The following is a 17,223-nucleotide window of genomic DNA, read 5'->3' as shown; positions in this document are numbered from 1 at the left end:
ATATATATATATATATATATATATATATATATATATATATAAATATATTGTCTTACAAAATATAAACATAAAATGCATGATAAATGATTCCATGAGCATTATAGGATTATAGGTTAACTAAGGAGACAGTAGAGCAATGGCTTCCCTGGCAATGGCCTTGACTATTTCAAATTATAATTTTTTTCACAATATACTGTTTTTAATTTCTAGCTTTAATACATTAAAAAAGAAAATAGGTACACATCCAGTACTTGTTCCCTTGAAGATATTTTTGCTTTTCTTTAAAAGAAATGAGACGAAATGGTACTAAGATAAAATATATACAATGTACCAAAAAAAAACTCTGTGAGTTTATTTATACATGATTCTAAGATCTCTCCAAATTTTACTCATTTTTCACATTGGATTTATTATAACCCAATTTTTATGCATGATTCATACAGTTTAAATTCAGTTAAATCCAAAGTAAAAAAGTCTACATTTTGGGTAATTGTTGGGGGAATCTTGGTGATGACCTTTACAAAGCTAAAGGTCATCAAACTATAATCTAAATATAATATTGCTTTTTCCCTATTCTTTACAATTACACACAATCCATATTCAGTAAAGTCTGCTCATAGATTCATATCATCCACACAGGATTTCCAGCAAATAGTTGACATTTAGTCATGCTTAAATTGCACTCTGTATTTTCTTCTTCTCATTATGTCAAGGATACAATGTGACGATTAACATGTGTTTCATTGGTCATGTTGTGTATTAGGAGCTTAGCAATGCTCATTTTTCACTCGAGACAAAACAAACAGCTTTCATAGCGCTGACTGAAGTATGCATGGAGATTCCTGTATCCTACTGCATGGTGTCAGCATCATCTGTCTCCACAATGAGTGTATGCACCAAGCATAATAAATATCACATCATTAACACAGCTACACAAGTGTTCATTTGGAAAGCATAAACTAAAATGTATGATCTATTCAAATCTGAAAATTCAGCAAGTAAATGAAGTACACAGACAACTTGACAATATCTTTCTTCTTACTTAAATACACCAAACTCATCTCTGTATATTCGTCTGCCAACCAAGGTACATAGGTAACTAATCATTCATCTTCCCAATGCACAATGTTCTATCTAAACATCAGTAGGCAAATATGACTTACATTATGGTTTTCATGTCACCTTTTTTGTCAAAGATTATTTTTGCATCTTTACACGATTGGAGGGGTTGTCTGCCATTTGTTTGGAGCTACTATTCAAAGGTGCAAAGTAGAGAACAAGTTTATTGTTTCCAGGTGGTTTTATTAGAGTCTTGTGTCTCTTCCTAAAAGCCCAGTTGATTTGTTCTACTGCATTTCATTTTCTGGATGTACTCAATAACTTAGTGGAGTAGATTGGAAAACTAAAAGAGAAGTTATACTTTAATTTGTATAGGTTGTGGTTTGTTGCAGCCTCCTATAACCCTGCGATCCTGGAACTGGCCTCACTGTGCCTAATGGAAGAAATTGTCCTGTCTGCATAGTCTGGACTACCAACAGTGTCTTTCTATAAAAAGGAGGGCATCTTATGGAATGAAAGCTTTTCTTTTGTTTGAGAATTTAATCAAATGGATGTAACCACTAAAGTGTGAAATAAGTCGGGTCTTAAGAATATCAAACCCCTTTCTGACATGCAGAAAGGGGTCCCAGAAGGACCTAAAACCTTTGGCACCATATTATTCAAATCTTGACCAGTATTTTCTTCTGCACACAGAGCATTTTGGCAAGGTACACATCCAATGTGCACTTCACCCCAGGTACACTTTTTGGAACTATGTTTGAACTCACTTTGACCTTTGTCTTTGACTGGAATACACTACATCCAGGGCATCATACTGGAGTAAATCCTTCTATCTACCTTAGAATGTCACAAATGATAAATGCTCTGTAAATCCTAGTCTTATCCACCACTGATGAAGCACTCTGCAAAAAGTGTTGGGTCAGACTAGACACAGACAGATCTATCTATGATAAAGTATGTACTTGGTGAACTAATAATAAGATTTTTATTGTAAGTTCCAGGCAAATACAAAAAAAAGTTATGTATTCAGTACAATATCAGTAAAATAAATTTTCATTTAACCAGCTGTATCTGTCTTATTAATATGTTGGAAGAGGGCCAGGGGTGGAAAGGCATTCTGAAACAATTGGGGCTCTGTTAATTGCATAGAGTTGCCTTTTAACATTGTTTTAGGGATATAACAAAGGGGTGCAAATTACTGCCCTTTAATCATCTAATTACAAGCTGGGTCAGCTCCTGGATCAAGTTACCCACTACTAAGCAGCTCCTTGGTATTGTTGCATAGGGCTGCCAGATTAAGAGATGTGGATTAGAATTATAGGGTATGGATAATGTTGGAATAATAGAGTAAAAAGATAGGATATGTATTTATGTAAATTTATTCTATAGATAGGCCATTGTTTTAGGGGGTCATTGGATTCTGTTTTCTCTCTCCTTATATACGTTATCTGTGGGTATAGGGTAGGTTGGATACACAGATATAGCTGTGACATCGGCTCAATTAGACTTTTCATGTAATTTAAATAAATCTATCAATAAATGTTTGTTGATCATTGATCTTTTTAGAATTGATAACATGTATTTTTTTGCTATAGATTGGATTATAATGATATGTTCTGTCCTAATTTACTCCTGATAAAGCAGAAATAGGTGATCTGCAAAATGCACGAGAAATGTCTACAGGTAAAACAGAATTACAAATCCTCATAGGTACGCAATCCTCAAAAATCCCGCAATTTTCATAAAGTTTTACTATTAAAAATATCTTTTAAAATCTCATGGGTACAAAACCAACGCTGAGCAGATTGAAACTAATTTTAAAATGTCAGTTTGCACTGAAATTGTTACAATGTTGTAAATAAAAAGACCTCCTGCATGAAATGAAAAAATCTGTATCCTGGTAACCTCATCCTATGTAACAAAGGGAAGTCCAATATTTTGTAACCAATTTGTAAGACAAAAATGTACTAAGTGCTGAAAGATGGCAGGTAAAGGACAGGGAGTGCTGACACTGGCCATTAGGAAAGATTGGTGTTGATCATTAACATGCCCTGTTTTGACACCATGAGCAGCTGTAAGCAGCCTAACCCTAGGTGCAGTACTATCCGAGCAAAGGATAATCCCAAATGTTTATAGAATCTCATGTGCTCATAGTAGCAACAACAGGACATTACTGTTCCTTGTCCTTTCATGTCCGCTGGTCAGTTTATTTGTTCTGACATGAGCAGTAACACCGCTGAGACTGGAGCTCAGACATTTCACCAAGAGTTTGAAGTCATTAGCTGAAACAAAAATAATCACAAATTCAGGAGTCCAGACAAAATAATTCACAAATCAGCTTATGTCATGTTGAGAAAAAGCTGATCCTTTCATTAGTGGATTGTTAATGGTGTTGTGGATTGTACAGGGGAAAGTGTGTTTATCTTTTTTACATTTAGAGGTCTATGATAATTTTTGAACTGCTTCTGCAAATTGTGCTTTAGTTTGTTGTAGAATTTCACCACAACTTCCACCAACTGGAGGTTTTCTTATAAATATTTCACCCCAATTTTTACCCAATTTACATTTACCCAATTTTTTAAACAAAATTTACATGTTTCACATGGAAGTTAATTAGAACATGGGTTAACCTTTACTACTTATTGATACAATTTCTAGATTTTTTTTGGTTTCCATATATATGGCAAAAAAAGAAGGAAAGCATGTACCATGACTAATCCTAAAGCTGATTACCAGCTGTTGAGACTTAAAAAAATGCCAAAGCAATGGTGTTGTAGAAGCTATCTCTCTCACTATGTCTTTTGACACTGCAAGCAGGCCTGGCATGAAATGTTATTTACAATCTTTGATACTAATTAATGTTTTTTTTTTGTTTGTTTTATATTACTAACTTGTTCTGTGCAACACCCAGAAATATAGGTAGTCCCCGGGTACATAAGAGATAGGAATGTTCCTAAGTGGAATTTGTATGTAAGTCGGAACAAGTACATTATTAAAAAAAAAATGCAATTAGGACAGATGTTTGTCTTAACATACTATTAGGCAGCTTGGTGTCAGGTATTGTATAAAATCCTCACTATAAGTTATTCACAAACAAAGCAAAAAAAAAAAAACACTTTATGAAACCTAGACATTCATTAACTTCTGGAGCAAGCTGTGCTTTGATATGCAAAAAGAAACAACTGCAGTTTCTCTCACTCCCCTAAGATCACCCAGAACCTCAGTTGTGTTTAGCAAAATATTTCTTCTGCCAGTCATGCGAATTGCTCCCTCCCCCCTTCAAGCCTCTGTTCAGCACACAGCGAGCAGGGAAGCCCGTTCGTATCTAGGAGGCATCTGTTTTTTGGACGTCCTTTACTCGGGGGGTACCTGTAGCAATTATTTTTCCTTGGAAGATTTATAAAACATACAGAAAGTAATATTTAAAACAACAGTCCTGCTTAACCTCAATCTATTTTCGACAGCCGTAGATGTGTTTGCTGTTCTGCTTCCATATCACAGAGAGAGACGATTTGTCTTAAAACTTAAAAACTTAACTATGGCATTGATATAAGTGATTTGGTAAAAATCTGTTGAGTTGGGATACAGAGGGAGAGTCTAAAAATACATTAATCTAGTGATTTACTTCCATGGATTGTTAGGACAATGCCGGCAGTCAATAGGCAGAGGGAAGTGAAGGGTTGAAAGTAATAGATACCCATGGCTTAGGATTTCCCTAATCTTTAAAGCTAAACTCCAAGCAAACAGACAAATTTGCATATAAAGTGCGGTTTAACACTCCAAAGGATTTGTAATTTTGTCCATCAATTTTTGACACACAGCACTGCAATTCACCAACACTTACTATTCTTGTCCTGGCTAAAGCTTGTGTTTGGACAGTGAAAGTTTAAGCAAAACCCTGATGAATCCATGTAACTGCCATTCTGTTCTCTCCGCCTATCAACTTTAGAAAAACAAAGATTTTTGTGCCTCTTTTTCTTTTTCCAGTTCAAGGGGAATCCCTTGAAATAACTTTCAGGTTTTCAGGGAACCCCTTCTACAATTACTATATCCTCAACATACAGTACAGTGTGGTGATCAGTGGGAAGAGTTCCTTTTACATCCTCTTAGGACTTAGGACTATGTACACAATTTAGATTTTTGTCGTTGGAAACGATCCTTTATGATTCTTTCCAATGACAAAAGACTGAACGATGCATGAACGAGCACTGTATATATACAGTGTCATTCTGCTCTGTGGAGAGATTAGCATGGTGGCCACTTCTTACATTGCTGGCCATTGGGAAGAACATCACCATTACATATAGCTAAAAAGATCATTGGTGTCCATGATAATTGACCTGAGAGATCCAGACTGCTCAAAGAATCTTTGTGAAGAAACCCTGGTTAGAAACACTGGTTTATAGTGTATGTGTACTGTGTTCCTGTAAATAGTAATATTTAATAAAACATTTGTTAACACAACTATCATGGAATACAAAGCAACAACACCACATTTTTTAATTCTATATGTCTTTTTCTTTTAGAATATATAATAAAATCATTAATTTTATATATAGTATTATATTTTCTAAAAGCAAAAGACAAAGAATGAAACGTTTGTACTGCTTTTGCTTTGTATTCCATTGGAGTCTATTATATATATATATATATATATATATATATATATATATATATATATAGTTATTGAGGGGGAGGGGGTCTTTGCAAACTTCTTCAGAGTAGGCCCCTGTGCAACTGACTTGGGTCCCTCCCCCGCTGAACTGACTTGATAACTTGATGCCCCTGTGGGGCCCTCTGTTGGCTGAGAATGATCCAGGGCCCTTGTATATATATATATATATAGAGAGAGAGAGAGAGAGAGAGAGAGTGCAGTAAGAGACAAGCAGCACACCTGTGAGGTCCTCTCTTCTTCTATCAGCATGATCCTTATCAGCATATAAGCATGCATGAACCTGAATGGTTTTAAGAATAATAAACACAGAATAATTACAGCAAATATTCAAATAATACATTATAAAGAATATAAAAGATGTAATCAAAAGTTTTAAAATGCAACCTAATAAAAAAAAATGATTTAAATGACCACAGCAGCTGACTTATTTTACCAATCTGAACCCACCACATACAAGGGTGTTCCTTATTTCTTCTAAGAAGTTTTCAAGATCTATTGTTATACAGCACAGAATCAAGTGATAGGAAGCTGCAGTCCCGTGTAGAAGGCTTGTGAAAATCCTACTGATCCTGTCTGCAGTTAGTAATATTACATTCAAAGAAATTCTGACTACATTCCTAAATTTCAGTAGCAGCTAATCGACTGATTCCACTTGTTGTAAGGATTTGACATTATAAAGTAGCACTTCCTTACTGGACCCGTCCCTACGATTTATGAATTGTAATACAAGCCGTAACAAATCACAGTAAGCAAGAAAAGAATTAGCACTGCTGAAATATGTTAAGTGTCATTAGCATAACATTTATCCGCGGCTGTAAGCCACCTAGGAATTGTACTGCTTCATTACAGTAGTCAGCTGGAAATGATAACATGTATTTAACACCTCCAGAATTTGGCTGCCCGGACTGTATCTGTAACAAGAGTTATGGGACAGATGAAAAGAGCTGAGATTGCAGATTAGCAGGAACATTTAAGGAATGGCATTGGAACAGAGTATTAGCAGTGTAGCGGCTTATATACACCACTTGCAATTGTTAACCACACGCAGCCAGTGTGGACAATGCCCCACCTTTCCTGAACATGCTCCCTGCAGGGATGCCAGCTCAGGATTTCCTCATGCATTTACTTATTTATTTCTATGGATATTGTCCCAAGACTTTACTAGCAGTTGCATTTTTATACAGCTGTACACAAAAGTAATATACTTGCATTATTCTAGAAAGTATGTAAGCCTGCAAGACTTTGTTTAAAAATGCACAGATACAGATAAAACTACCTGTGCCTGCTTGTAGATACGCCAGTAGTGTAAAACCATAGATATGAATTATTATCTACACAAATATTCACTACTAGACCCAGAATAGTACCAGATCCATAGGTGCACTACTATTGTTCACTCATAGATAAACCACCGGAATCCACCAATAGAAGCATTACCGTTGTCCATCCATAGATGAACCTATAGTATGTGCCCATAGATGTAATACCATTGCCCACCAATAGAAGCACTACCGTTGTCCACCGATAGATGAACCTATAATATGTGCCCATAGATGTAATACCATTGCCCACCTATTGAAGCACTACCAGGGCTCACCCATAGATACTCCATGAAGCCAAATCTTAGTAACTCTACCACTGTCCACTCATAGATGCACCACATGTGTCCATCAAGGGATGCTATACAACTCCTGGAGCTGCACAACCAATGTTCAACCATTAATATTCCACCAATAGCTTCATTTCCAAACGTTGAATTCAGCATTAACTGCACACTAGGATGTACTGAAGATAAAGAATAAGCTAACCCTAAACCCCCAGATCTGGATGAATTGTACAACACTATATCAATAAAGTTAAAATGTTAATGCCTATTATTCTTAGTTACTTATAGGTAACATTTATGTTTGGTGAATGTCAGATTCACTGCTTTATTAGTAGATTCCTTATATTTTTTGCATTTATTTACACATTTGAGCCTTTTTTTAACAAAATTTTTGCTGATTTAGCAATAGTTAGCATGACACTTGTGTAGGGGACGACATTTCAAAACTTTTTCCTTTTATTGCAGGGCACAGTCCTGCAATCAATATACTTGATATTTTCTTTTCTGATTTATTGCATTTTCAACTCCCTCCAACGTATATCTGGAACCTCTCTTAAGCTACGTACACACGGAAGATTTTTATCGCCCGATAATCAGCATTGGCCAAATATCGGGCGAAAATCTGCCGTGTGTACAGTCGGTGTTGTCCATCGTCCGAACGACCGTCCTGCCGGATCCACGGACGATGGACGACGACCGATCCTAATGAAAGGGAAGGGGGAGAGCGAGCAGCAGGGTGCCGCTCCGTCGCTCTCCCCCTCCCCTCTCTATAGAGCATGTATATGAGCATGTATGTACACCACCGTTCATGCATCAGGTAGTCCCTTGTCGTTGGAAAGGATCGTGAAAGATCCTTTCCAACGACAAAAATTGCAAGTGTGTACGCAGCTTAAGCCTTTTGGTATTGGACACTTCCATAAGTGCTGGATGTGCATGTCTCCTGCTGTGCTGTGGTTCCTTTTTATGACTTCCATGTTACTCAATAACCCAGCAGTGACATAGAGAGCAAACGATGAAACCACAATGGGTGACATGGGACACAGCTACCTGAAATTCTTGTCTTAAATACAGAAGAGTCCAACAGAGGCTACAACACTGGAATGAAGGTAAGGTAGGACACATAACCACCAAGCCACGCAATACAAGCTTCACAAGGTCATATTATTCATCACTTGTCAGAGTAAGAAGAAATTCCTTCTAGGGAGACCTGAATTCTCAAATTAAATTTTATTTATAATAAACAATTTTTATTATTGTTAAATACATTTATCAGTTCCATAAAGAGTTGATGGTCAACACTTCTATATTACACAACTAGTCACTCAGAACTGATATCTGACTTTTGCTAGAATTTACAATAGACCTAATATACATTTGCAAAACTTTACATAAAGCCATATTCTAGTCTGCAGTATTCAGTAGTGCAGATTTACAAAGTTTTTATTAGAATATTAAACATGAAGAGCTGCCATTGTCAACCTTCTACCTGTCCACTGATCTCATCAGTCATGTTATATGATGACTCTATTAATGCACAACAATCAATACAACATGATGGCAGTTTAAAACAATACACTGATGAGATCAGGAACACGTAGGGTTAGCTTGTTTCACCAGTGGCTGGCCTTTTGTTTTGACAAGTATAATGATGTGCTGTTACTACTGTGTTGTTAACAGGGTATCAAGTGATTCTGTGTTGATATTGGTTGAAAAGTTGTATTTTAAATGTTTGACTTTTCATCAAATGGAATAGAATTCTAGAAAAAACAAACACAGGAAAACTGACCCATTAGTCAAGACAAACCAATAGCTAAATATGGTTATTAATGAGTAATCAAAGTGTGGCGCATATATAATAATATGCAATAAATGCCTTGCTTTTTCTCAATATGCTTAATAATGGTCACATCTGAGAATAAGTGCAATTACCATATTCTACTCCACTAAATTCCCAGCATAATACAATGTTGTTAAAGTAAAATACTGAATTTTTGATAAAAATGGGGAGCCTGGCATTGCTACAATAATCAATATTATTTAACATGGTATGTTATTGCGCCTTCAGAATGCATGTTCTGTCATCTAATATAAAGTGCACATGTTCAGTTGCATTTCCTTCGAAATGGGAAATACATTAGAAGGTAAAATTCATAGGTAAAAATCCATTTAGATTTTTTTTAGCGAATCGGCATGTGGCAGGATTTTAGCTCATTTTCCATGGAAATTGTTTATAACATTGAAAAGCTGGGAAACCATTTCTACAGAAATGCTACTAGTAAGCTTTTCTGATATAACACCTAACAAAAGAAACCAACAAGCATCTTCTCATAGAGCCTGATTTATTTAAGCTCTCCAAGACTAGAGAAGATAAACTATCATGGGAGTACACGGACGTGCCAGCAAACCTGAAATGAATTTTTTTTAAAACCATTTGCTAATATTTGGCAAATGTTTTTGATACTGGACCAGTTCCATTCTAGGTTTGCTGGATCACCAAGGTTCTCCTATGATGGTCCATCTTTTCCGTTCTTGAACAACTGTAATAAATCAGGCCCATTGTGTCAATGAACACTCTAACTTCAGTTGGCTCAAACAACCCGTTTTTTTGGTTCTATCAGAAATGAACTGAACGAGGGAGATTCGGGCTGATTTTGTAATCGGCTTCATTCCATACATCAACACTACTAAAGGCTATTAACTGTGACAGATAAAACTGAAACACTTTAATGATAAAAACACATGGAATTTAACGGTTTCTGGACTCCTCAATTTCCATATTTTACTAATAAAGCCAAAAGTTCCACCTATATGTCTGTTGTTTTCATTTAGGATCCCCATAGTCTTTTCTTGGCATTACCACTTATCATAATATCCATTGGTACATAATATTATCTTCTATTTGCAAACAAAATTATTTGTTCTATTTGTTTCCATTAGGAAGAAAAAAAAAATACAGATACCACACTCCGATTTGCTTCTTTTAAACTTCTATCTTAAAATTTTAAATTAAATATAACTGGTGATGATAGAGAAAGTCCAAACCCATGGAGGTATCCTTTAATTTTAGTTAGTCAGAGCTGTAGGATTTTCATTATTTAGAATGACATATCATAAGAATCACAGATTAACAAAATAATCAATGTACAACTGATTAATGTCTATTCCCAGGTGTTTAGTCAATCTATAAACAATAGGAAGCTCTAAAATTGACTTTTGTGACCACCACACACTTTTAAACCAATCTATCACACTTTCTTAAAAGCTGTCACCTTGTAACAAATGCTGCCATTTAGTCACGTCAGTTTAATTTGGATGTCACTCAGTACGGCTTAAAGGCTATACTCCATGCCTATAAGTTAAAGCCTCACACTGGGAATTTAGGTCATTAATCACTTTCAAAATACAAGTGGCATATCTTCTTTCTGGCACCATGACTTTTACCTTTACATACAGTGCAATTGTGGATCCGTTGACACTTTGTCCTTTTGGGCTTAAAATAGAAAAATTACATTTATTATTTTGGCAATATTTATTTACAAAAATTGGTTAATACAGGGTGCATCCTTGACATAGGAATCTTAGAAATTTATAATTCTTGTATTAGGAAAGTACATAATGGGTTTGATTTATTAAAGCTCTCCAAGACTGGAGAAGGTAGACTATTATGAGAAGAACTGGATGATTCAGCAAACATGAAATTGATCTGGTCCAGGATTGAAAACATTGCCAAATAATTGCAAATTATTTTTTAGAAATCTATCAGGTTTGCTGAATCACTCAAGTTCTTCCACAATAGTCTTCCTTCTCCAGTCTTGGAGAGCTTTAATAATTCAGGTCCAATATGTAGGCTTGTATTGTTTATTGCATAAGTACCAAATCTGGAACAATTGTGCAAGTAGAACCAAAACTCCTAGTTTCTCTACTTGTTCTAGAGCAGTATTAAAGCCAGGGCTCCTCCAGAGGTTGCTGAGAGTTCCTTTAGCAATGACCAATTTGTTCCTCTCAGGTCAGTTTAAATGACCCCCCAGTGATCTTTTTTGGTGTCATTCTTTCCACTGGGCAGCAATGTAAGATGCATTCTTCCCACTGACCACCACAGTAATGTGATGTCATCTGTGGATATAGTAATTATAGTAGGTGTATTTTAAGGGTTCACTATGCAAAGAAGGATGAGAAACACTGGAATAAAGCCACAAAACTGTAACAAAATAAATAGAATTTTCAAAAGTGAACATACACAATGGCTAGCTACATATTTTTCCTAGTACAGGGTTTTATGAAAAATATTTTGTGCATTTCGGATCCTCACACTATGCTGCTCACAAACCTGTTTCAGATAAAGCAACACATTGCCATAAGGAGGCACATGAAAAAAAATGAGAATTGCTGACCTAGATGACCGCACATAGTTCATTAGTTGATTCATTATGTTGTAAAACAAAATCAATTACTATTCAACAACATGTAACATAATATAAAAGAACATGTAACATAAGACCTCACACAGGAAATATCAGCACTCGTGTCCTGCATGTCCATCATCACTGGATTTACTACAGCAGCAGCACACAGACTCTATAATGTACAAATTAGTGAAGCAGCTGGTATACTTCATAATAAAATATAAATCCAAGGAACCCGAACAAACAGGTGGGAAGTTGTTACCTATTATTAATTATGTCTGTTTTTGTCTAGCTATCTCTCCATCAATCCATTCAGCAATACCAATATATAAAATAAACCCCATTAAAAATTTTTTAAAAAGACAACTTTTTTGAGTGCAAAACAAATGTTCAATAATAGTAATATTTGGATAGTGTTTGTACACATTTTTATTGCCGTCTAGATGTCTAGAAATAACCAGAAGTTCCTAATTAAGTGCCTATTCCTCCTTGATCACCCATGTTCTCCCATGATACTCTATTTTCTCTGCCCATGCATAGCTCAGCTTTGTCTCCACAAACCAGGAGCGATCAGGCAGGTAAGACGCATTAACCTTTTCAGCAGTAACCCCGAGTGTTACTCAGGGTAGAAAAAAGATGCTGGAAGTGGTAACCCGAGTCACACTCGGAGTAGGTAAACCTATGGAAAACAATAGTAAATAAAGCCTTACCTGATCCGGCGGCGTCCTCCTTCGTCATCCTCATCTTCTTCCTTCCTACAGCCGCCATTGTCTGCACATGATGAGTCACTGGGGAGTTCCCGTTGACGCTCGCTGCGTGAGAACGTTCCGTTCGGTGCAGGCGGGAAATTCAAATCTATTTGTTTTTAATTTAATACAAAATGACTGCATTGAATGCAATACAGTGGATTTATTTGTGTAACAGCAGTACATAGTTTTTCATGAACATTTATTTTACAGTATAATATGATAGTATGAGTATAATATTTATTTAAAAAAATATATAAAAAAAAATATATATATATATATATATATATTTTTTTTTTTTATTTAATATTTTGACATGATTTTGTGTTTCAAACTTTAATATATTCATACTAATATATTATACTGTAAAATACATTTTCATGAAAAACAATGTACCGCTTTTAAACATATAAAACCAAACAGAAATGAACCGCCCAGGAGGTTAATGCATAAGAAACATCGCCTGTCCATTTCTGCAATATTGACCTGCCTGATCATGCAAACTTAAAAGTAGAAATCTAGTTCTACTTTAAATAAAATGGTAAAACTAGTCATTAATGGTAACTGTAAATGAGAAAACAGAAGCCCTGAGCACGCTGAATGCCTAACACAATAGAGATAATATAAAATATGTTCCTTATCTTGTTCCAATCAGAGCTCCCCTAACAAATATTCTCCTACCACAAAAAAGCACTTCATTTTAGATTTAATAGCAATTTGGAGTCATAACCCTTATATTTTTCCAATAGCAAAACACAAGTCACAGTGAGTGAATTCAAATAGCAGGAAAACGGTTCAGCAAACAGCGTGAGTTCATCAAAAGCATTTTTCAGGATCAGCTTTATAACCTTCTGCAAAGCAGTTATGGAATGGGGTTTATTGTGATAAGTTTAAGGAAATTGTTTATGCAAACCCTTTCCAAATTTTAACTGTTATTTTGACTTTAAGCCCATTATAAGATAAAACAAATACATATAAAATAATAAAAATATTACAGTAAGTGTTCCAACACAAACAGATACAAGGTTTATTGGTATAAATTAACTGGAATGAACAAAAAAAGATCCACGAGAGAATTGGTATTCATATGTGTTTTTGTATTTATATGTGTTTCTAAGCATCTGTGTCAATATACAGAGAATGTTACATGTTAGTTTTACATAACTTTTTTGGAACTCGGTCTCAACTTCATTTTCTCAATTTGGTAAAGAAGGACCCTCAGCCAATTTAATTTATGAGAGCTGGCCAACAAAATTCTTTATAACCTAATTTACTGAAAGAATTATGTGATCGCGCCAAGCAGCATATAAGATTTTATTGTTTCTAGAATAAAACAAAGGGCTGATAACACATGACAGGCAAATTGGTGAAACTTGGTCCTTGCCATTCGCACTAAATGGTACCCCAATGCACCTTTTCAGATCAGCTAATTAACTGCTTTCCGTTGCAGTGCATTGTGCTGCCAAAAATAATGCATGCACATGTTTTGTTCGTGATTGTGGTGCATTATGTGGCCTTATATAATAAAATGGTTGTCTAATACAACATACAATGCAACATGCATTAAAGCACGTGTTCAACACACAAGAGTGAACCAGGCTGGTATGTATGTGTCCAAGGACATGGCTGATTTGTTATAATTAGGCAACAACCTCTATCTGTTTGGGCACTTTCAGTCCTGAATTGCAATATTGGCAGTTTCACTTTTATTCTCATTTTGTTAAGTAGCTCTTGAACAAGGAAGCATGATGACCCTCATAGGTGTCATCATCACTGACCATCACCCCACATGTATCATAAACCATTAATTCAGCACTGGATGAACTTCAAAGTCATTAAATCTTAACACCACTCCAAAAAGGAAAACATCCAGCCACCAGATCTGAGGGCTGGTAAGCTACAATATATATTTGCTTTGTGGTTTAGATGTGGTTTAAATGCTCAATTTGTTATTGTATAAGAAAAGCAGCCATAGCAAATTTTAGTTCTCAACTTTGCTCTTTGAAATCCTCATGTACAATGCGGACGTCAGATTGACATCTATAGGCCTAGGCGTGCCCAGGCACAAAATGTTCAGTGCTCTTTATGGAATGTCCAGGTAAAATGTGAACTTTCAAGGTACTTCCAAGGCACAATAAACATTTCTAGGCGTTCCCTATACCAGCAGATTTTCCCTTTTTAGGTTCAGCTCTTAAGGTTTAGTTAATCTTTATTTAACAGGCCTCACTCATTTACACCGATATGTTTCTTGCCAACACGAATTGCATGGGAAAGAGAGATAAATATTCTCCTAGCTGCCAGCTCTATCACAAATGACACGGACAACTGTGTGAAATAAGAAGCAATGAACTCATAGCTGCCCCGTTCACAAGGCCGTCAGCTTTTCAATGTTCATGTTTGCTCCAGTGACTCCAAAAGATTCTTCGAAATAGTATCTTAGATACAGGCTAAGAAAGCAATCAAAGGGGTAGCTATTTTAAAATTCAGGTCCAGGTTTCTGACGTGCCAGGAGCTCTTAAGCTGTCATTTTTGAAAGCTTTAGAGATTGCAGCATGAGAAAAAAAATTGCTTCTTCATAGATGCCTAGAGATTTGGGTCCCTATAGTAACCTTCTTATAGGGCAAAGACATTTTGTATTAGAAAAGGGTTAAGAATTGATTGTCTTTAAAGTAGATGTTATTAAAGTGGAGATGTAAACCCTTCAACTCCAAAATGGTTTATTCGTTTTCAAGCGACCGATACTTGATACTTTAAGAAAGAGAACTGATCATGAGATAAGGAACGTCGTGTTAAATAAAGAATTGGGAAACCTGGCTGCTTGGTCATTTCAAACGCCAAATGATTTAGCTTTGTTTGACACGAGGAGTAAGCTTTGTAGAACAGAGAACTCGGTCTACACAGGTCAATGAAATACAAGGAGACATAAGATATTTGTCCCTTTATGTTTCAAGGACATATAACTAGGGCTGCATTAAGACTTCAGTGATGACTCGCTTCCATATGCAATGCTTTGTATGGTGCATTCATTTCGGAAAAAGCTAATGCTAGAATTTGCTATTGGAAGAGGCATGATGTCCTAATTTTTACAGTTCTTCCTTCTGACTGCACAGACCAATGAGACCAACATTTTGAAATGTTTTGTGCACAAGAAGATTCCCTATAAATGTGCATGTTGACAATAATTCCCCCTGAAAAAAAATCTGAATATTACTGGCAGGGTCAAATGCTTGTTTTTGTCTTGTGGCACATGTAAAGCGGACATTTACTTCCCCATAATATAATATAGTTAATAAAAATTCCCCCATACTTCCCCATCACAATTCTCCCTTGTGTAACCAGTCACCCTGCATCTTCTGTAAGCTATTTCGTGCTCCGGTCACAGGCACGAACGTCATCCTCTTACAAGGATAGTAACATTGCACTGTAAGTGCAGATGGGCTTGTCCACATCTTGGAACAGTAAGATGGAAGAATTTCTGGCCTCCAGAGAGTGCAGGATAAGGTAAGCAAAATGCTTTTTATGTTCCCCTAGACCTAAACAAGCATTAAACTTTGAGGCTACCAACATATACCCCAATGTATTTATTCTAATTTAGACTTAAGGTGTTTGGTCACCTTTGTGATTTGTCCATCACCAGAACATATTGTTGGACAGATCCTAAAACAATGTAATGTAAAGCCAGATAATAGAAATACATTCTAAATTTCATCACCTATTCACGTTGCTGTTACAGATCAGTCATTGGATTTTCAAAGCATTTGTAAAAGGAAACACTGGTCTTTAATATTGCTTTCAATAACACAAACAAATGTTTTTGGGACCCTATAGGCCCAATATGGCTGCTTTCAAAGATTCAAAGATAATTTTCAAAGATAATACAGCACCACTTTGCTTAGAGAACATTCACCACTTTTTAGTAAATCCAACCCAATGAGTAGTGGTAGGCAAAGGGTAAAAATAAGAACTTTAACAATATTGTCCTTTAGGCAACACAGGTGACCTTAAAACTTAAAACCAGCACTAGGACAAACAGGATAAAAAAGCTTGCCTTGAGATGGACCAACTTTTCTCTAACCTTCTGCCAAATTACATAGGACAAAGCTTGAAAATCAAAATCACTTAGGTATACCAGATCCATACCACTGATGCTACTACATAATAGACACAGCAGCTTTAAGATTAAATCAGAATGCTATTGGAATATCCAGGCTCCGGTGTTTTACCTTTTCCCATCCTAGAAGATTCTGATTTACACTTGCTTTATTTACTGGATTGTGTCATAGGCATTTTACGAGCCCATAAATCGTCCATCTCGCTTCCCCCTTGGACCGCTATTTTATCAGTTGATTTAAAGTATTAAATTAACCCTGTTGGCAGCTTTGGTTCCTAGATATATAACTTAATGACATCATATTCCTTACCTGTAATTTTGTTTTTCATTTCCTATGTGAAATCTGTCATACTGTGCGTTTGCGTGATTGCCTTCCCAGTCCATTAACTCAACTCTCAGCGAGTACTGCCTTTGGCTCGTTATTGCAAATATAAACTCGTTCCCCAGCCAAAATTCACCAGATGGGCTGCCAAACCCCTAGAGGAAAATTAGTAGAATAAAACAGATTTATCTTCACAGAGCACAATTGATATTAATGCTTTTTACAAGGTCATTATGTGTTATTTCATATATGCATTTATTAACTACATAACATGCCAAACAGCCATTAAACATGGACACAA

The 17,223-nt window shown here is 35.9% G+C and overlaps 1 protein-coding gene across 1 annotated transcript in view; it reads right to left on the bottom strand.

The window, feature by feature from the left end:
* ANGPT1 (angiopoietin 1) overlaps window positions 1–17,223 on the bottom strand; it is a gene marked incomplete in the record, with an annotated part of 176,998 nt that overhangs the window by 11,834 nt on the left and 147,941 nt on the right. The window contains 1 exon segment of the mRNA XM_072410740.1: window positions 16,911–17,077. Coding sequence (XP_072266841.1) covers window positions 16,911–17,077 — 167 coding nt within the window.

The sequence above is a fragment of the Pyxicephalus adspersus genome, chromosome 5 (genome assembly GCF_032062135.1).
Source record: "Pyxicephalus adspersus chromosome 5, UCB_Pads_2.0, whole genome shotgun sequence".
Lineage (NCBI taxonomy): Eukaryota > Metazoa > Chordata > Amphibia > Anura > Pyxicephalidae > Pyxicephalus > Pyxicephalus adspersus.
The sequence above is the reverse complement of the archived record's forward strand: the minus strand, read 5'-3'. Positions and strand labels throughout refer to the sequence as shown.